Source organism: Notolepis coatsorum, assembly GCF_963971535.1.
Source record: "Notolepis coatsorum genome assembly, chromosome: 10".
In the NCBI taxonomy this organism is placed as follows: domain Eukaryota; kingdom Metazoa; phylum Chordata; class Actinopteri; order Aulopiformes; family Paralepididae; genus Notolepis; species Notolepis coatsorum.
The window spans coordinates 79,574,264-79,596,354 of NC_140174.1; the positions used below are offsets into that span (position 1 = coordinate 79,574,264).

A 22,091-nucleotide genomic window follows, 5' to 3' on the forward strand; every position below is an offset into this window, starting at 1 on the left:
CGGCACCCGCCATCTGTGACACCTTGACATTAAACCCCTCCCAGGCGTACAGAGATATACAGTAAAAGTGTATATTTTCAGCATTACGTTTGTTTACCAATTATTTTAACTGTTATTAGTGAAATATAAGATTATAGAAATCTCAGGGCATTGAGTCGGAAACCGGCGCATATTGACAGGAGGAAGTGGCACAGCCAAAAGTGAGTGTAGTCTTTTGAAGGAAGAGACTCAGGGCTTTCGAATTTCGAAAAACTACCCTACCCAGCTCACACCAGCCCCTGTCAATCATCTGACTTCTGGATTAACCTTTTTATTTCTCTTATTTTTTGGGATTATCTCCCACAAACCTGAACGTTATTGCCATAAAACAGAACGCAGTTAGTTTCTCTACCTTTCTGTGAACGTCTTGCAAAAAACGGTGTTGCAATACGATGAAAAATGGTGGAGAAATTTACATTATAAAAAAGATGGCAGAATTCAGTACTGTATCTACAAAACCTTCTGTTTAATCATCTTCCCTTTATTCATTTGCTTAGATTTTTCAGGTCTGGTAAATTTTAGCATGGTGTTATTCACAGTCAAAGATACATTTTCTTTTTAATATAATTGATATTCTCCTTTGGTTCATTACAATTTACTCAAGCCTAGTAACAGACACACTATTTCTGACACTGATCCATTATGTCCCTAGATTCAGATACCAAGAACATGCAAATGGACCATTTAAAAAAAAATTGTAAATGTTTATTCTACGTCCTTATGGAATGAGTGACATTTTATTTTTTATGGATGGAAGAGCCGCACATTGACGGGCAAAGAGCCGCATGCGGCTCGCGAGCCGCGGGTTGGCCACCCCTGCTGTAGCCTATGCCTGATATGTGGTGCGAAATTTGCGAACAACGAAAAATTTACTTTTTATTTTATAGATTTTCCACAAATAAGGGAAGGACTCAAATAGAGCTGCATAGTTCAGGGTTTTATTTCAAAGTAGGTCTACAGATGCCAGTGTTTTTTCTCCTTTTCTGTGTTTTATTTCAAAGGTCTACACATGGTCTTTTTTTTTTTTTTTTTTTTTTTTTTTAAGTGGACTACTTTTTATTTTATAAATGTTCCACAAATAAGGGAAGGACTCAAATATACCTGAATAGTTCAGGGTTTTATTTCAAAGTCGGTCTACAGACACCAGTGTTTTGTCTCCTCTTCTGTGTTTTATTTAAAAATAGGTCTACACAGCCAGTATTTTTTATCCTCTTCAGAAGAGTTTGAGGTTTTCCTTTGTTATAACCGGTAAAAACAGCAAAGTCAAAACTTTCCTTTTTTTTGCTTTATAATTCCATTAAATCACAAATTACTTTGGGTATGCAATTGTCAGGCATTTTATGCTAAATGCATCTCCACATCCCAGCCCCGACACGAATGAGGCAGATTGGGATCATGACAGACAGCAGAGACAGCGGATATCCTCGAGCTCCCCCTAGTGACTAGGGGCCTCCACTACACACTAGTAAAAAAAATAAAAGAAATACGAAAAAACTTTACTTTACTTTACTTTCACAGCATCTATAGTGACTACTAGTATCATCTCATCTCTACCTATTTTTATTAAATGTTTTGTATTACAAATATGATTGATTGTTTGATAATGAGGGGGTGAGAGACGTTGAGTCGACGTGACACTGACATCCAGGTCCAGGGGTCACTGTCAGGTCAGGTGACCACTGACCGCGAAAATTGCACTTGCAAGTTGATCAAGTAGGCTAAGACTCGAGTAGTACTGTATCATATGAGACTCAAAAAACATGGATAAAAAAGTTAAGCGCTGGGAAAGCGGAGCTGCTAAGTTAAAATCTAAACAGGAAAGGGACAGAAAGAGTGCGTTACTTCGGCAAAGCATACCGACTATCTCAACTTTTTTCACCCCGTCAGGCTAGCCTGGCTAGCACTAGTAGCAGCAACGTTAAAGAGGCTGAGCCAGGCGCCGTGGGCAGAGAGGACGAGAATGATAACGTTATTGATGCTAGCGACAGAGAAGAGGCAGCGGCAGCCTCTAGTTCAGACGGCCTACCAGTGGCTGCCACCTGTTCGTCTACGCCCGCCGCATCTCCACAGCCCAGCCCCAACAATTCTATTCTAAAATAGAATAAAATAGGCATAGCCACCCAGTCACAAACTGCACTGTTGCAGAACTGTTCTTTCTTTGTTTCTTTGTTGTTGAAATATTAAAGTTATCAAAAATGACAATTTTCTGGTTGTGTTTTCCTGCATTTAACCTTTTCAAACAAAGCCATCATGAAACTGACAGAATAACTGAACAATAAAGTATAATATATTGTGTGGTACACTGTCAATAACTTTGGCAGACAGGGAATATAATAAACTTTCCTCAACTATACTTTCTCTCTCTCTCGATGGATAGCTGTTTGTTGACGTGTTAAAAATGCATCAGTAGCAGGATTACTGTCATTTTGATTACTGTAGTTTGCCTGGTATGTAGCTTTGGTTAGTGGCTGCCCCACCAATGTTTTACATATAAAAACGCCACTGTGCGTGCGTGCACGTGTATGTGTGTGTGGGGGCCTCCACAAGAGTCTGGCCCAGAGGCCTCTGAATTCTTAATCTGGCCTTGCTCCAGGTGTACCATCTCACCTCGACATTAAACCCTCCAGTTGTACCATCTTACCTCGACATTAAACCCTCCAGGTGTACCAGCTCACGTGAATTGAACTGGTGATGTACAAATGGCTGTCACTGTATACGGTACCATTTCAAGTTCTATGGTTGAACATCTATAGAATGCAGGGATTCCAAGATGAGATTCTGAGAAAACATTCAAAAATACTTGGACACCTGAATGGGTTAAAACAAATGAATCAGTAGGTGTTTTGGGGAGAGGAGGTTGTGTTAGACCCTCTAGCTGTATTCATCAGACCACACTCTCATATTAAATTATTCAAGCAGTGGAAAATATGGCAGGTTCCTGGATTTTACTTTTAGCCGCCCCGGCCCATCATATCATGAATAACGGTTGGGATGTCATATCAGGAAGAGACTGTACCATCTTTATTCACCCGGTCCAATTGGCAACAACCGCTGCCTCCAAACGTCAGACCAAGTGTGGGCAGATTTGCAACATCCATCTACACTCGACTCTCTCTCTTCTGACAATAAAGAAATATAAAATGACTGAACTTGTGAAATGTAAACTTTTTGTGTGGGGGTGTTGGTATTGTTGTGTGTACTATAGAGAATCCAGTCATGTGGCTGTGTTAGGCATGCTAGCTGGATCTACTAGGCACTAGCTGGACCTACTAGGCATGCTAGCTGGATCTGGGGTCATCCCTATGTTCCCCGGGTCCTATGTTTCCCGGGTTCTATGTTCCCAGCTCCCGCAAAAAAAAAGGGTCCTATGTTCCCCACTCCCGAAAAAAGGGTCATATGTTCCCCGGTCCCGGTCCCGAAAAAAAAAGGGTAAAAAAGGGTTTTATGGGTCCTATGATTGTGTGTGTGTGGTTCAAACGTTGTGTTCTGAAGGTCCAGATTAATAATTAGAATTAGTTCAACAAAAGGTAGATTATTAGGCTATCACCTAAAGTTCACGTTAATCATTTTCTATACCTTATATATATATTGTTTTATTTGTATAATATATATATTTACTGTTGACCTAATTATGTTTTATTATTTGGCCTTTTCGTATATGCTCCTTGTATCGCACCCCATGCACCCATTGGGATGGAGAAAAGTTTACCGTTAGTCTGAGAATACAAGTGTATGATGAGAGAGGTGTTTTGCTACAGCGCTGTGGTGGTAACGTTGGTGCCGTTATTAATTGGAAACTGTGTCGTAGTATCGCCGTATACTGTTTATTTTATATACTGTATATATAGGCTACATTATTCTGTATTTTAGGCCTATAGCCTATACAAACATGCAACATATTTCTTCAATGAGACATATATACATAATACTAGAGCTGGGCCGTTAACGGCGTTAACGTGCTGCGTTATCGCGAGACTAGTGTCGCGCGATAATATAATTAACGCCGTTAACATTTTTTTCAGCGTTGGGTCTCGTCTGGGACATTCGCGGATGTATACCATACCAACCTGGTCGAACTACTCTGTGTGTGTGTGTGTGTGTGTGTGGGGGGAGGGGGAGGGGCGTGAAGTTCGTGAACACGTGAGCGGGGCATGCGTGAAGCTCATTACCATCAGCTGAGCTGCATGACAATGGCGGACGCTGTGAGCAGAAGAGATATCTATGGTAACATTAAGCACAGTTTGCTTCAGGGGTATTTTATTTTCAAAAAGCTTCCAGATGGAAACCTCGACAAGACGAAGGTGATTTGCACTTTGTGCAAAGCGCAAATGACCTACTGTAGGAGTTCCTCGAGTCTTAAATACCACCTGAGCAAGAAGCATCAAATTGATGTTATGAAGGAAGGTGCCGCCGCGGCCGGACCAAGCACAGCTGCACCGGGGAAAAGTGCTCGTCAAACTACACTGTTTGAGTGCAACCAAGGCAAGCCCGTCAGCACAGCTTTATCAGCCAAGCTGACTAACCTCCTAGCCCAGTGGATTGCCATCAATTGCCGGCCTATCAGCGTGGTTGAAGATGATGGACTCGAGCTTCTTCTCCGGGCGGCGACAGGCGACCCGTGTTACAAGCTACCTGCGAGGCGAACTATCATGAGGAGAATTCATGACCAACACGCCACAGAGAAAGTTGTGAAGGAAAAGAAGTTGGCCGCGGCGTCGTGTGTAGCACTGACTGGGGACCATTGGACATCGGTCAGCAACGATAATTACCTAGGCGTTACTGCACACTTCATCGATGCCAGCTGGGAACTTCACTCGTTCGCCTTGGGTACGTTTGTTATTTAATTTATTTAATTGACCACGGTTAAGTTGGTTTCAGGGGGGACCCTGATGTAAACAAGACAAACGTCTTTCTCTGGTCTGCATCCCCTTAACAATTGTGTGTATTGAGCTGTACTGTATTGTACCCATTCTGCAATCTGTTAATAACATTTTCATTAATTCATTCATTCATTCATTCATTCATTCATTCATTCAGGCTGGATACCCAGCCATCCAACCATATAACCATCCAACTGGCTGAATATTCATTCCAACCTGAAACCAACCCACCGTGGCATGTAGTATTAAATAAAATTTATAAACTTAAACAGATGTGTCCTTCAGTTATTGGTGTAAAGGTTTGGAATTCTCTCCATAGCGAGCTTAAGGGATGTAATATACATTTTAAAAATTGTCAGTATGAAAGTCAAATGTGATCTGAATAGTGAGATATTTTATTTTATTTTTATTCTTTATTATTATTATCATTTAATTAGTTCTTGTTTAAACTGTGGATTGTTTTTCTTGTATATGGTATAAATTTTTTACTAGCAAACTTATTCTGATCTACTTTGTCTGTACTAGGTGTGATTAAAACAGAGGAGCGCCACTTTGCAGAGGCGTGTGCCAGGCAGTTTCTGGACGTCGCTAATCAGTGGGAGATAGCCGACAAAATCACCACCATTGGGACAGACAGCGCTCCCAACATGATAGCAGCAGGGAGGATACTGCCATTCGAGCACATGCCCTGCATTGCGCACCTCATACAGAGGGCCATTGTAATGTCCCTTCGGGATAGTGGTTTTGATGGTGTCCTGGCCAAGTGTCGAAAAGTGGTCGGACATTTCAAACACAGTCCGGCCAACACAGATGAGCTGAATGTCCAGCAAGCATCCTGTGAACAAGAGCCAGAGTCACTCGTGCAAGATGTTCCAACACGTTGGAATTCCACCCTTGCAATGATCAATCGTTTGAGGCGCAACAGAGTCCCAGTGCACGCAACGCTGGCCCAGCATAAGCACAAGCTGGTCCTCCCAACAGATGCTGAATACGAGAAGCTGGCAAAGCTGGAGAAACTGCTGGAGCCATGCAGGTACTGTATGGTCTACAAAGATAGCGTGTTCTTAAATTGGCATACAACTTCTTTTAAAAGTCACTTTGTATTTAATTAAGAAATGCATGCCCTTAAATACTATAAATGATTCAGAATCAGAACTTATAAAAGTGTAATCTTAGTTAAAGTGTGTGTGTGTGTGTGTGTGTGTTTCAGAACTTTAAAAAAAGAGTGTAATCTGAGTTAAATTAATTGGCCATATTTTGTGTGTGTAGGTACATCACTGAGCTCCTTGGTGGGGACAAGTATGTATCCTGCTCTGTGGTTCTACCTGCCCTGCGCCACCTTGAGCACGCAATGAAGATCTCGGATGAGGATCCTGCCTACATTGTGCGATTCAAGAATGCCTTCACCCAGGACCTCAACCAGCGGAGGGAGAAAAGTAACCTGGAATGGCTGAAGGTATGTGAGACTGACTAGAAAATAACTGTATTGTCTGACCATTATAGACTGTTAAGCCAGTAGATTGATCAATGGATAGATGAATGAGTCATGAAGAAATATGGTGGTTGGATTTGCAAAGTTACTTTAATTTTTATTTTTTTCATCATCAATTAATTATTATTTATTTTTGTTCATCAAAGGTAGCTACTGCTGTGGATCCACGCTTTAAGGACCTCAAATGCCTGCCCAAAGCAGAGAGGGGGCCAGTGTGGGCAACACTGAGTGAGTTGGTGAAGGCAGAAGAACCTGCTCTGCAGCCCCCGAGGGAGGAGAACCCTGAGCCACCTAAAAAGAAAACACTAGTGATGGGATCAGACTCGGAGTCTGATGACGACTCACCAGTGCCCAATCTTGTGGAGAGGTACAAGGTAGAGCCAAGTGCCAGCTTGGATCAGTGTCCACTGAAGTGGTGGTCAGACCACACTGCCGCCTACGGTAAGCTGGCCCACATTGCCCTGAAGTACTTGGGGAGCCCTGCCTCAACTGTCCCATGCGAGAGACTGTTCTCTTTATCGGGCCATATTGTGCAGAAGAGGAGAGCTAGTTTGTCACCAGACAATGTCAACAAGCTGGTCTGCCTTAGTGACTGGTGGAAGAAGGAGAAATAGAGACTGATTGAGTCAAGCCATTTGTTTTGTTTTTGTTTAACCTTTATTTACCCAGGGTAGGTTCGCTGAGCACAGATGCTCTTTTTCAGCTACGCCCTGCTTCAGTCACACAGTTCCAATCACACCTGGGAGCTGCCCAGTACAACCACAGTCTGACACTGAGTAACTCCACTGGAGCAGTTGGGGGTTAAGTGCCTTGCTCAACATTTTGTCATTTAGCTGACGCTTTTGTCCAAAGCGACTTACAAGTTCTGTACGACAGGTCAGCAGGAAGGACCAGCAGCAGTACTTTCATGCACTTTTAATTCCCAAGATAAATATATGGCATTGCTTTTGTTGTTCATTTAATTGAGGGATTTGTTTAAGCTGTCTTTATGTCCGCTGATGCATAACAAAGTGCTCTTCAGTGCTGACTATTAGTTGATAAACAACACACTGCTATTCAATGCAGACTATTAGTTGATAAACAACACACTGCTATTCAATGCAGACTATTAGTTGATAAACAACACAGTGCTATTCAGTTAGCTCTTGAAACAGGCCTCCAGATGCTTAAGGCCACCCCTGATTGGCATGTTCCTTTAACACACATTCTGTCAGATTATATTAACTGATTTCCAGTTTGGTAGTTTGTCACATCACTGGACCTGTCTGTATAGGCCCCTACATGCTCTACTCCACTGTAGTCTACAGACTGATATGTGCTCTCTACTCCACTGTAGTCTACAGACTGATTTAGCCTGCAGACCTGTCTATAATGTGCTCTCTACTCCACTGTAGTCACAACTGAGTAACAATGTTCATCAAAGAGTGCTGAAACTCTCTCTCTTTGAAAGTTTGAAATGCGGTACTGTTCTGTACTGATAATATTATTTATTTGTGTGAATAAAACAACACTGAGTAACTCCACTGGAGCAGTTGGGGGTTAAGTGCCTTGCTCAAGAGCACTTCAGCGGCATATTTTTTTTTCATTCAGTTAACCTCAAGTTGAACCGTTCAGTCTGCTGCTGTTCCCTTCTGTCACCACTTGGTGTCTCTGTTGCTGCTGTCTGAGAGATGGGAGAACTGCAGAAACTCAGAGGCTCCCTCTCCCTCTCTCTCTCTCCTCTCTCTCTCTCTCTCTCTTTGAAAGTTTGAAATGCGGTACTGATATTATTTATTTGTGTGAATAAAACGATTTATTAAACACAAGTACATCTTATTGAACATTATTTTGATATTTCATTACCAATTATCATAGCAAAACAGCTTTTTCAAACAGTCTGTAATGCATTTTGGAAACGGGAGATGGGCTCATGGTGTAATGGGCCACCTGGCCTGAGAAACGTAAGGAGGAAAGTAAAAGTAAGGACTTACTTCTGGTCATTATTTGGGTAGAACACACATATTTTGAATGCCTTAGGCAGACTTTTTTTTTTTTTTTAGCCATTTTAATCTAGATTAATCTAGATTAATTCCAGGATTGCATATAGATTAATCTAGATTAAAAAAATTAATCTATGCCCAGCTCTACATAATACATAGTACATAAACGGCCAGCAGGTGGAGAGGGTGGACAGTTTCAAATTCCTCTGCATCACCATATGTGATAATTTAAAATGGGAAGTTAACACCAGCCTCATAATTAGCAAAGCCCACCAGAGGCTCCACTCCCTGCGCCAGCTTAAAAAGTTTGGTGTGTCCAGGGAGGCGATGCTCAGTTTTTATAGAGCCACTGTAGAGAGTGTCCTTACATTCTCAATGACTGTGTGGTACGGAAACACCACCGTCCATGATAGGGGACATTTAGAACGAACTGTACGCACAGCGTCAAAAATCATCGGCTGTGAGCTCCCCTCTGTGGCCTCCATTTATGCCACACAAATCCGGCGGAAAGGGGAAAAGGTGATCAGGGACTCTTCTCACCCTGCTTACGACCTCTTTAACCCCCTTCCCTCTGGCAGAAGACTCCACAGTCTCAGGTGCAGGACATCCCGTTTTAAAAACAGTACATATCCCGAGGCTGTCCGTCACCTGAACTCGAGTACAAATGTACAGGCACTTTGCACAACAAGGGCTAGCACCAGCCAACATGCACTTTAAGGCAATATGCACTTTAAAACTGGAACACAGAGCAATTTATTTTAGGTACTGTAGCATTTTTTCTTTTTAATTGTTTGTGTAAAACTCTTTATTGTGGGGATTGTACTCTTGTGTTTTTATATTGTATTCTTGTGTTTTTATATTGTATTCTTGTGTTTTTATATTGTATGTTTTTAACATCGTCTGTACTGTACGTGGCACCAAGACAAATCCCAATCAACAGTGTTGAAATGGCAATAAAGTTTCTATCTATCTATCTATCTATCTATCTATCTATCTATCTATCTATCTATCTATCTATCTATCTATCTATCTATCTATCTATCTATCTATCTATCTATATATATATCTATCTATCTATCTATAGGCTTATATATTATTCTGTATTTATATACTGTATGTATAGGCTACATTATTCTGTATTTTTCTCAAACGAAAAAAAAAAAGTACAGTAGAGATATCTGTCAATCAATCCAAAATAAGCTTTTATTGCAACCAACCCATCTGTAATTAAACTTGAAGTCAAACAGTAAAAAGATAATAATAACAATAATAAAATAATATAAATAGGCCAATAATAATAATAATAATAACAACAGCAACACATACACATGCAATTACACATACACAGACAGTCGCTCATGCCATCAGCTGTTTCGTTCCGTTTCTTATTTCAAATGACCGAAATAGATAAAACCAATCAATCAAATGTTTATTTTATTTTACAAATCATAAATGTCAAGTAGCTAGGTCTACAACTCGCAATAATTCAGTAGAATATAGGCGAGCTCTAGAATATCAAGTCGGGCACCCGAAGCTAACTGCAGGCTTTTTCTCACTCTGAAATTGGACTACGTCTGATTCGGGAGATACATTTATATTATTATAAATCTGTGAGCAAACGGACTGATCTAGTCCATGTCAAATATGGTTAAACTGCTGCCGCCACGTAGTTGCTGTCCGTCACCAACTTATCATTTATTTTCAAGCTCAAACACAGCCTAATATTTCACTGGAAATATTGCGAGTTGTAGACCTATCTACTTGACATTTATGATTGATTGGTTTTATCATTATTTATTTGTCATTTGAAATAAGAAACGGAACAACGAAACAGCTGATGGCATGAGCGAGAGATGTTCATATACACTTGAGGGCAGGTGTTCTGCCGAATTCTGCTGTAAACCAGAATTGTGCTACCAGCGGTCCTGCGCTTCTCTGCCACCACTTTGACCATCCTAAACCATCCTCTGCCAGCGCTATTTGTCTATGGAGATGTTCACCTTCTTTGCAGGGCTGTAACTTTTTAAATTGTATTGCTAAATTGACATTACTATGGCCCATTCAACATCAATGATCTATCGTTCAGGATGTAGGAACGTTTGACTTTTTCATTCACACATTCATACTAAAATACCGTCTAGAGTATAAATATGTTTTTATCGTTTTCTGCAGTATTTCATAGAACGTGAGATATAGGCATAAATGCATATATTAGATTATCAAATGCAGTTTGATACCGATCCATGCTATATTAAAAATTTCAACTGTACATGGTCCTAAACGGGACGATAAACGAGTGGCCGGACGAAATTAGGGAACGGACCGATCTCCAACGGGCACTTCCGGTTTGGCAACTCGCCGATCGGCCACCAGGTGGCGGTATTGAAGCGTTGCAGAGTTGTGATGGCTCAGACAGCATCAGCCAAGACTCAGTGGGTGAAATATGAATACCATGACGAAAATATGAAATATTGATCTCAAACACGCCTTACGGCGTGATTGGCAGACAACGCATGGCGGAGAAACCTGCCTTAACACGTGATTGGCGGAGAATGGGTTAAGGGGATGCAGACCAGAGAAAGACTTTCGTCTTGTTTACATCAGGGTCCCCCATTTTCAATGCATCATAACATATATGACATACATGACATACAGATACAGTACTACATCTATACATTTATAACATACCAGATTTACAAATACAGTACTGTTTGTGATACAAGAAGAGTCTAAAAAAGAGAGTATATACATTTGACAAAGAAACTGTACATTGGAGGAGATTGGTAGGTGGGGTGGAGGGGGTATTTCGTATAACACACTCCACGTGACCCCAGAACCTCAATGTAAATAAACCATAATCACCCTACAAAAACAGTACTGTATTTGTAAATCTGGTATGTCATAAATGTATAGATGTAGCAGTACTGTCTATCTGTATGTCATGTATGTCTGTAAACTTGTGCATAACGAAGTGTGGCTCTATAGCAGAGTAATTTTATATGAAGTCTGTAGTTAGATGGCATGCTTTGTAGCAACCTCCCTCTGCAAAAGGACACTGTCGCAAGAAGCGATTTCACTGGATGTCCCGGACACAATGGAAGTATGGATATATTCGTAACGAATAATTAAAAAAAGATACAGTTAACTGGAATATGTTAGTAGTTTACACAATGTTGGATTATGTAATTGGTTTGTCATGACCCATTGTCAAAACAATAATACATCGCGGGATTTATATGAAGTTTGTTGTTAGATGGCATGCTTTGAAGCAACCTCCCTCTGCTTCTAGACACGGAGGCAATTTTTCTTTTTTTACCTACTTTTTCTGCGGGTGGTTTTGTGAATACATCTCCATTATGCTTCAATTACTGTGTGTTTATTCTATAGCAATAAGGTTGGGTGAATTCAGCCATTGTATAAAAGACATTACATCACTTGAAGTTTTGTGTTATAGGAATTAGATCACGCCTCAGCTGCACCTCGGGCCTAACAACCATTTCGGCTGGGGTTTTGTGATGGCTGCGGTGTCCACGCCGCTCCTGGGAGCAGACTTCCTCTGTGCTTTCAGCTTGCTGGTAGATGTTAAAAACTGTCGCTTGATCGATGCCCTCTCTTTTTCCTCTTACCCCTGCACACTTGGGGCGGTTGGGGGGGGGGGGGGGGCGGAGCTCTCTGCCTGTTGAACACACTTGCCACCGGGGACCCGTATGAACGCCTGCTCGCCGGGTTCCCTGACCTCACCACACCCACGTTCTCATCTGCAGTGGCCAAACACGGTGTGGAACACCATATTACCACAGAGGGCGCCCCAGTCTATGCCCGGGCCCGGCGCCTCGACTCAGCCAAGCTGGCAATCGCCAGGGGGGAGTTTTCCACCATGGAGCGACTTGGCATTGTGTGCCGCTCGAACAGCCCGTGGGCTTCTCCATTACACATGGTTACAAAGGCTGGCGGAGGTTGGCGCCCCTGCTGCGATTTCCGTCGCCTTAATAACGCCACAACCCCCGACCGGTACCCTGTTCCGCACATACAGGACTTCTCTACCCACCTGGCAGGGGCTGTCATCTTCTCCAAGGTGGACCTGGTGCGCGGTTACCACCAGGTGCCGGTCCATCCACGGGATGTGCCAAAGACAGCTGTCATTACACCCTTTGGGCTTTTCGAATTCCTAAAAATGCCTTTCGGGCTCATGGGGGCGGCGCAGACGTTTCAGCGCCTGATGGACTCTGTGCTCCAGGACATGCCGTTTTTGTTTGTATACTTGGATGACATTCTTATAGCCAGTACGTCCATAGAGGAGCACATGACACACCTCCAGCAGCTGTTTGAGCGGCTCAGTAAACACGGCCTCATCGTAAACCCAACCAAGTGCCAGTTCGGGCAGTCCTCCATCACTTTCCTCGGACACCATGTCGCTCCATAGGGAGCCACCCCACTCCCCGCCAGGGTGGAGGCCGTTGCCAGTTTTCCTCGTCCCCGCACCGTACGGGCTCTACAGGAGTTCCTGGGCATGGTGAACTTTTACAACCGGTTCCTTCCCCATGCTGCCCACCTCATGCGGCACTTGTATGAGGCCCTGCGGGGCAAAGTGCCCAAGGACGAGTTAGATTGGTCCTCGGGGATGGACAGCGCTTTTGGGGATGCCAAGACCGCGCTAGCCAACGCTGCTCTGCTGGCGCACCCCTCTCCCACTGCCCCGGTCGCCCTCACGACAGACGCCTCTGACTATGCAGTGGGGGCGGTGTGCGAGCAGTGGGTGGGCGGTGCCTGGCAGCCACTGGCCTTTTTTAGCAAACAGCTCCGCGACAACGAGCGTAAGTACAGTACTTTCGACAGGGAACTGCTGGGTCTGTTCCTCGCCACCAGGCACTTTAGATTCCTGTTGGAAGGCCGCCAGTTCACTGCCTTTGTGGACCACAAGCCGCTAACGTTCTCCATGGCCAAGACCTCGGAGCCGTGGTCGGGACGTCAGCAGCGGCAGCTATCGGCGATCTCCGAGTTAACCACGGACATTCAGCACGTGGCGGGCAAGGACAACTTTGTCGCGACTGCCTCTCTCGGGCAGTCATCGGGTCCGTCCACTTGGGACTCGATTATGCCGCCATGGCGGCAGACCAAGCCACGGACTCAGACATTCAGGCCTATCGGACGGGTCCTACCGCACTGCAGCTGGAGGATGTGGTGTTCAACACAGCTAACGCCACTCTCCTCTGCGACATCTCCACTGGCCAACCGCGCCCTATGGTGCCTACGGCCTGGCGGCGCCGGGTTTTTAACATGATCCACAGCCTTTCCCACCCAGGTGTGAAGGCCTCGACTAAGCTGGTGGGGGTCAAGTTTGTGTGGCCTGGCCTCCGGAAGGATGTTAGGACCTGGGCTAGCTCATGTGTGGCGTGCCAGCGTGCCAAGGTGCACCGCCATACCAAAGCCCCTTTGGCACCGTTTATAGTGCCGGAGAGGCGGTTCGACCATGTGAATGTGGACCTGGTGGGCCCCCTGCCCCCCTCCCATGGATATACTCACCTCCTCACCATGGTGGACAGGACCACCAGGTGGCCGGAGGCTGTTCCACTGTCCTCCACTACGGCAGCAGAGGTGGCCCGGGCGTTCATCGGCTGTTGGGTGGCCCGTTTTGGCACACCGCGGGACATCACAAGCGACAGGGGCCCCCAGTTCACTTCGGAGCTCTGGACTACAGTTGCGGAGCACCTGGGGGTGAAGATCCACCGCACTACGGCGTACAACCCGCAGGGCAACAGACTTTGCGAGCGGTTCCATAGGGACATGAAGGCCGCTCTTCGGGCTGCCCTTACGGATGGCAACTGGGTTGACCGCCTCCCGTGGGTCTTGATTGGTCTTCGTTCTGCCCCCAAGGAGGACCTCCAGGCCTCGTCCGCCGAGCTGGTGTACGGCCAGCCGCTGCGGGTCCCTGGGGAGTTTCTTCCGGAGGCCACAGCGTCCTGGTCCGTCGCCTCCCATCGAACAGTGTCCCGGGGTGTTGCCGATGCCCTTATTCCCATTCCAACATCCCGCCACTGCCTTCCCCAGTCCTACGTCCCCAGGGACCTGCCATTGGCCAAATGTTTTCATCCGGCACGACAGCCATCGGACCCCGCTGCAGCCCCCTTATGACGGGCCTTTCCGTGTCCTGGAGGCAGGCACTAAAAACTTTGTTGTGGACATGGGAGGCAGGCCAGAGCGGGTCACTATAGACCGTCTTAAGCCTGCTCACTTGGACAAGGACGAACCAGTTAAGTTGGCCCTGCCCCCGCGGCGGGGGCGCCCCCCGGTTTCGGCTCAGACCCCTGCCCTATCCTCTGTTCCGGCCTTGGCCCCTTCCGGGGCCCGGCCGCTGGTCCCACTTATCTCCCTTAATCCCCCTCTGGTTAAGCGCAGTCGGTTCGGCCGCTTGATCCGTCCCCCTCCACGTTGACTATTTCGTGCTGTGATCTGTTCACTGATGGACTGTTCACTGGCTATTAATTAGTTGCAGTTTTTGTATTGGTGAATTCTGGGGGGGCCTGTGTGGTGACCTATATTAAGAGACATTCACCAAGGTGGGCTTGTGCCTTTAAGAGTGTGGGTTTTACTGTTTAGGGGACAGGTTAAATACCACTTCCGGTTCCGGGTTAAGTTTGTTGTTATTTGTAAATGAAGATGTTTAAAAAAATCTATATATTTTTTTTTGCAGTCAGGCCACTGAACTTAGAAGCAGGCCAGGACAGTGTTTCTAGTTGCAGCAGCGCAATAGTTAGAGATAACCTAGCTAGCCTGTAATAATCCCCCCCAGAAAAATCTACTTTGCATTTGATATATTGCAAATATATGCCATCACACACACTGGCATTTAAAGGGTTAGAATTATAAAATTAATGTGGTGTTATGATCAGGGCTGAAGTTGAATAAAAGATTGTATTATTTTCAATCTGACATTACAAAAAAACTGAAAATCCATCAAAATCAGTGTTGTTGCTAATCATACATATGCTAGCCTGTTTTTTAACAATAATTTGTGATGTCATCACAAACACTGGCATTTAAAGGGTACAAATAAAAAAATGCCTGTACCAGAATGCAGGAAATGAAGTCTTTGTAACAAGAAATGTCCTGGTGGGGGACCCCCAGACCCCCTGCTTAAAAAGTGGCCTGACTGGGGCTATATTTTGCACTATATTTCCTGGCCTGAATGATTTCCCCAGTCCGGCCCTGGTTAAAAGCCTCCAATGCTTATTAGTGTGTGCGCGTTTGAACGTGTGCATGTTTCAACCATACATTTCCATTTATTAAAAAAAATATATATATAAATATATTTTTTTTTACCTCCTATAATAGTGGGGGTCGCGGCTCTCTGACCCAGTTATTTTTGGGTCGCGGCCTGAAAAGTTTGGGAACCCCTGGGTTACATCACTGATTGAAGGGTTCTGATTTCTAGCTTCAGTTGTGGTGCATGTTGAATACTGGCAATGTGAATTCTTAAAATGAGCAGCACTCTCCTTTAATCAAAGACTGTGGCGGAAATCTCTCGTGGAGAATCTGAACAAAGGTAAAAACTAATTCTGAAATGTCCCTTAATGTCCCAATCAGATGTGTTTATAGATTTGAATTGATTAATTTCTTAACCATCATAAAACAATGACGTCTATTTTAGAAACCGTAAACAAACTGCAGCAAATACGATTTAAAACTCACCTACTGTACAGAATAGAAATGTCTCCAATGCTATTTTCTTTTACCCATTTAACTAAAGTATTAGATTGTGGACAAATTCAAGCTAAACTTGAAACAAGGATCCTATACAAATGAGGAAGAAAAACTCTGAATCAAGCCACTTATAGGAGACAATTTTATTGGAGTTTTTCAGTTCATACTTCAAGGGCGACCTTTCATTTTACAAAAAATTAAAAGAAGAAAAATGAAATGTCATCGTCTTAGAAAGAGTTGCATGACGAAGCCCGGGGTTCAGCTGGGCAGAGGCATTGCATTATCGGCAAAAAAATAACAAAAAGACATCGACATAAGTAAAAACAAACTGATTTCAAGTAAAAAGTCATCTAATTGAAAAATGAAGTCACATCAGAAGCCTTGTGTCAGCGCCTAAGAATTAAGACTTACTGGGTTTGGCCTTCTGTCTGAGGGGTCAAACTAAACCCATCGGTTCGGTATCACAAGAAAGACTTGCAATGTAAAAAGAATGTATTCAAACATTGATACTGAAAATGATACTTTGACATAATGAATTTATGTCAAGTTATTTTTCTGGTAACACTTGAATTTAGGAGGCACAGATAGTGATCAAGTACCTACGAGTTAACAAACTACATGTTAAAGCATAGGAACACATATTTAACTTTTAGAATTGGAGGTAAACGGGTTGAAAAATGGGGATTTGAGAGTCAGGTGGATAGTTCTCTACCGAATGTGTCATTTGGGCGAAAGTAGGAGCCATTCTGGAAGGATTTGCACCGAGACATCAACTGATTAATCCAGTGTTGTTTAATTCCTCATTAGGTCCTAGAAACTTAACCATTATTATTGTCCCCCTTAAAAATAAAGTGTTACCCATTTTCATACTTGTTACATTATGGGGAAAACGTTCCTACAATGGCAGAAATGCCAACCCCCCCAATAATGTCCTAAGTGCCCGGTGGAGTAGAAATAACAGACTACAAGTATCCCTTTAAATCACTGTGGAAACCGTGACCTGAATGAATTCTGGAAGAACTCTGAAACTAGTGCAGGCGTTCCCAACCTTGATGTTGGGTCCTCTTAGTGCAGTCCCCTGAAAAATGAAAGAAATTAAACTAAAATGACTGTAATAATATTTTGACATGGAAAAACTACCACCAACAGCTTTTTGACTGGACAGAGCTGTGAAAGCCTTGCAGCATTCCTATATATATATATATATATATATATATATATATATATATATATATATATATATATAGACATATTCCCCCCCCCCCCCCCCCCCCCCCAATTAAAACGTAAACATCGGTAACTTACGATGTAAAAGACTATTTTCACATGTTAAAATATTGGGGTGACAGACATTTTTCAACCTCAATATGGGGTCAGCTGTGAACAAAAGTTGGAAACCCTTGGCCTAGTGACAGTGACACGGCTCCCTTTAGTCCTTAGTCTTCGACAGGGCTGCTGCAATAACTGAATAATCCATTATTTTCTATAAGTGTGATCATCGTTTTAGGTCTAGGTCATTACTTAGTATTAGGGATGCACCGATCCGACTTTTTCAGTCCCAATACCGATACAGAGTACCGATCCGATACCCATTGGGCCTAACAAAATTAATAGTTGGTTTCAGGTTGGTTGTCAGTTTGGCCATGGGTAGGTAGGGAATTTATTTTATTTAATTTTTTTATTTTATTCTTTCCCACGGCGAATAGGGAATTTCTTTATTTAATTAAAATGTTCACAACAACATGGATGCATGTACTCTGCCAGCATGTTTAATATCCATAATACTAAATGTTTGACTAAGATTTCTATGAAACTTTATTCTTAAAAAAAAAAAAAAAAAAAAAAAAAAAATTTATAATTTAAAAAAAAAACTCATAAAATATATTGGGTCGCACCTAAATCGGCAGGGTCGGTCGGCAACCTGAAACCAACTATTAATTTTGTTAGGCCCTGTTCAATTAATAAACTGTATGCCTCACTGTGTGGAAGAGACTGGGATCATTCTTTTGTGTGTAAGGCAACATCAGGCTTGACTTAAAACATTACTTTCCTAACTTAGTGAAACAAAATGTAACAAATTAACACAGATATATACTGAAGTTATTTATTATTAAAATTAAATAAGAAAGAAATATATAAAAAATAATAATAAAAAAAAACAATTGTCCCCGATACCTGATCTATCTTTTTTTTTTTTTTTTTTCTCCATTTTCCTCCGATTTTTTCCCATCCCAATGTTAGTCGTATGCCAATTCCCAATCCCCTTCCTGGTCGCTGCGCACTTACCCCCCACAGTCAGATAATCTGGGAGAGTGGAGGCTATCACGTGCTTCCTCCGACACACGTCCAGCCAATCAACCGCTTCTTTTCACCTGGCAGCGCGGATCCTCCCCGAGAGGGCGTAGCGTGTGGAAGGATCACACTATCCCACTCAGGTCCTATCCGCGCTTAGCAGGCGCCCCGACCGAACTGTAGGAGTCGCTGTTTACAACGACCCGGACCCACCCCGCCAGCTTCTCCCACCCTCTAATACAGCCAATTGTATTAGTGTGAACGGCCAGCCAAGCTGGTGACAACCCCGGAGCTGTGAGCTGGATTCGAACAGGCGAATCCAGCTCGCAGCTCCGGGGTTGGTGACGAACGCAATCTCCGCTACGCCACCTAACCGCCCTCCGATCTAGCTATTTTAGTCATATTGGGGCCGATATCAGATATCGATATCGGTGCATCCCTACTTAGTATTCAGTTCAAATGGTGTGTAAGACTACCTAAATCTCTGTGCAGGACAGGTCGCAGAGAGGTTAGATGCTGCAAACCCTTTTGAAGTTTACAGATCCTCGTTTGCATTGCTCTGATGTTAGAATTGCTATATGTTGCAAAGTGAGCAGCAGCATGGATCTCGTTTTCAAAGTACTTGTATTGGAAATCGGTATCAGAGAATTTCCGCAATACTGAAATCCGTTATCAAGAAACGTGTAACATGCTAGAAATCAAAGCAAAGAGACACGATTTGCTGCATTTTCAACACATAGAAGCATCTCCCTCATGGAGAAACATGTATTACATATCATGTCTATACTGTTTATACGGTTCAGTAAAAGTGATGGATCAGATCGCTATTTGGTATCGGCCGATACTGAAAGTATAGTACTCTGAATCGGTTATCGGCAGTGAAAAAGGTGGTATGCGTCCCTACATACAACGTCACCGATATGGGCAACAATAATTTCATGATTGCAGCAGCCCTATTCATGGGTTAACATAGGGTTATGGAGAATCCCTGTTGAGAGGCGTACAGTAGTCCTATGAAAGGTCTTGAATCACTGTGTGTGTGGGGGGGGGGGGGGGGGGGGTCGTGGCTGTATATACAGTATATACTCTCTTCTATTAGCATGATAGTTAAGATTTGGGATGGACCAGTCATGAACTATGAACTGCATATAAATTCTGTCGACTCGAAACAGATTCCAAAGCGGCGACACTGACATGGATGAGCAATCTCCATGAAATAATTTCTATTATGCATGAATCTCAAGAGCTCCTTGGCGGAGGGGTGCACACAGTAGATGCTTCCCAGTCCTTACTTTGTTCAGTTTAACTCTCCTACTCAGTGTGAAGTTTAACTCCCCTACTCAGTGTGAAGTTTAACTCTCCTACTCAGTGTGCCGTTGAAATAAATTAATTAATCTTCTTCTCTCCGGCGCTCTCACTGGTCGCCGTGTCGTAATGGCACTTCTCCACGCATCTCCGTGGAAACCACCCCCTCATCCGCTCTCCCGCTTGAAGGCCAGAGAGAGAGAGAGAGAGAGAGAGAGAGAGAGAGAGAGAGAGAGAGAGAGAGGGAGAGAGAGAGAGAGAGAGAGAGAGAGAGAGAGAGAGAGAGAGAGAGAGAGAGAGAGAGAGAGAGAGAGAGAGAGAGAGAGAGAGAGAGAGAGAGAGAGAGAGAGAGAGAGAGAGAGAGAGAGAGAGAGAAATTGTTTGTAAATTACTGTGGTCAGAAGTGTATTGTATACAAAGAGTTAAAAGATTATTCGATAGTTTGAGGTATTTCTAAATGAAACAGGGGTTGGGTAGGCAATTTCAGAGAAATGTGTAAGAGTGCGTTTACATTTTCAGCAGAAATGGAGCATCTTTCAAGCCCATGCAACAAAGGTTTTCCAGTCTATGGTAGAAGTAGTGTAGTGTATGGTACTGTAGGCATAAGAAGTCTTGTAGTATCTGGTAGAAGTCTTGTAGTATATGGTAGAAGTCGGGTAGAAGTCTTGTAGTGTATTGTAGACGTCTTGTAGTGTATTGTAGATGTCTTGTAGTGTATTGTAGACGTCTTGTAGTGCAGTGGTTCTCAACAGGGGTGCCGCGGCACCCTTGGGTGCCGCAGAGAGCTGCCAGGGGTGCCTTGAGATTAAAAAAATATATATATATATATATATATATATTTTTTTTTTATTCTTTTTGGATTACAGAAAAGTATCACTAAAGTGATATCTGTTGCAGCTGCACTGTTGTCCATGAAAATACCATATTTGGATAAGTTTGACCATTTCTCAAAATCTGAAAATCATTATGAAACTTGGTGTCAATAAAACACAGAAAAGGATCACCAAGTTACTCTGGATAAAAAAAAACTTTACAGACAACATTGAGACAAAGCTTCCTGACACATCTCCATCCAAACTCTTGGAAGAACTCATTGAAATCTCATCTGATACCACCTGGAGAGCTAGTTATATATCATACTGGTCATTGTTTCAAAGTGTGGTGCTGAGTACCAAGTATCTCATGATGCAGCAGTTACGGTGTTGATACCATTCAGCACCACATTATCTGTGTGAAGCTGGCTTTTCATCCATGACAGCTCTGAAAACAAAATATAGGGCCAAGTTGAGCCTTGAGGATGACATGCGTGTTGCCTTGTCAAAGATCTCCCGTATTGACCGTATTATTAGCCAGCAGCAGCAGACCTCGCATTGAGCTAAACATTTCCACTGAGTGAACCAGTGCTTATTTTCTGTATTTATTTATATTTTTTGAGAAATGGTAACTTGGTGATCCTTTTATGTATTTACTGTAATACATGATTTTCTGTTTTTGAGAAATGGTCAAACTTATCCAAATATGCTATTTTTTATGGAGAACAGTGCAGCTGCAACAGATAGCACTTTAGTGATCCTTTTCTGTATTTAAAAAAAAATACATGATTTTCAGTTTGAGAAATGGTCACACTTATCCAAATATGCTATTTTTATGGAAAAGTGTGCAGCTGCAACAGATAGCACTTTAGTGATAATTTTCTGTAATTTTATTTAAAGAAATATGCTATTTGATTTACTACTACAAGCAGTGTAATGTCAACAGTACTAAGCCATTTAGACCTGAAACACCTGTTAATAATGCATTATATAGCATGCATTATATAGCCTGCATATACACACAAATGTGTTTCCCGGTTTCTTAAATAAACATTATTTTGAAAGCAAGCACTTTTGTCATCATTGTAGCAAAAAAGACAGGACCGGAAAAGTCTTTATCGTATGTAGGGGTGCCCTGGAATATTTTATTGAACACAGGGGTGCCTTGGCAGCAGAAAGGTTGAGAACCCCTGTAGTAGTGTATGGTAGAAGTCTTGTAGTGTATGGTAGGTGTAAGACGTCTTGTAGTGTATTGTAGACGTCTTGTAGTGTATGGTAGAAGTATTATAGTGTATGGTAGGTGTAAGACGTCTTGTAGTGTATGGTAGAAGTCTTTTTTTTTATCCACTTTTTTTAAAAAAAATCCCCCATCCCAATTTCGTGTATCCAATTCTCCCCTCCCCCGTCTTGAACGTTGCTCGACTATGCCCCCCACTGGTCGGTTGTAGAGAGGATAGAAGCCTTGTATCACACGAGGAGGCAGCCTGTCACATCTTTTCGCCTGCCAGCGCGGACTCTCATTGGCGAGGTGTAACGCATGGGAGGCTCACACTACCCTCGCCACTTCCTGTCTCTGCTGTGCAGGCGTCTT

The 22,091-nt window shown here is 43.2% G+C and overlaps 2 protein-coding genes across 3 annotated transcripts in view; one reads left to right on the plus strand and one right to left on the minus strand.

Annotated features, from left to right (window-relative positions):
• Nucleotides 1-4,367: 4,367 nt before the first annotated feature.
• On the plus strand, nt 4,368-19,732 carry LOC311235604 (E3 SUMO-protein ligase ZBED1-like; the record flags this gene model as incomplete). The annotated part of the gene is made up of 6 exons (XM_084323069.1): nt 4,368-4,866; nt 5,445-5,952; nt 6,189-6,375; nt 6,558-6,852; nt 12,155-12,346; nt 19,728-19,732. The coding sequence occupies 6 exons, from the start codon at nt 4,368-4,370 to the stop codon at nt 19,730-19,732; spliced, it is 1,686 nt and encodes a 561-aa protein (XP_084179195.1).
• The window catches only part of zdhhc6 (zDHHC palmitoyltransferase 6), a 52,792-nt gene continuing 49,334 nt past the window's right edge, over nt 18,634-22,091 (minus strand). For both annotated transcript variants that reach the window (XM_084323689.1, XM_084323688.1), the window contains exon 11: nt 18,634-19,870. In XM_084323689.1, coding sequence (XP_084179815.1) covers nt 19,770-19,870 — 101 coding nt within the window. In that variant the 3' untranslated portion in view covers nt 18,634-19,769. The remainder of the gene's footprint in view (nt 19,871-22,091) is intronic.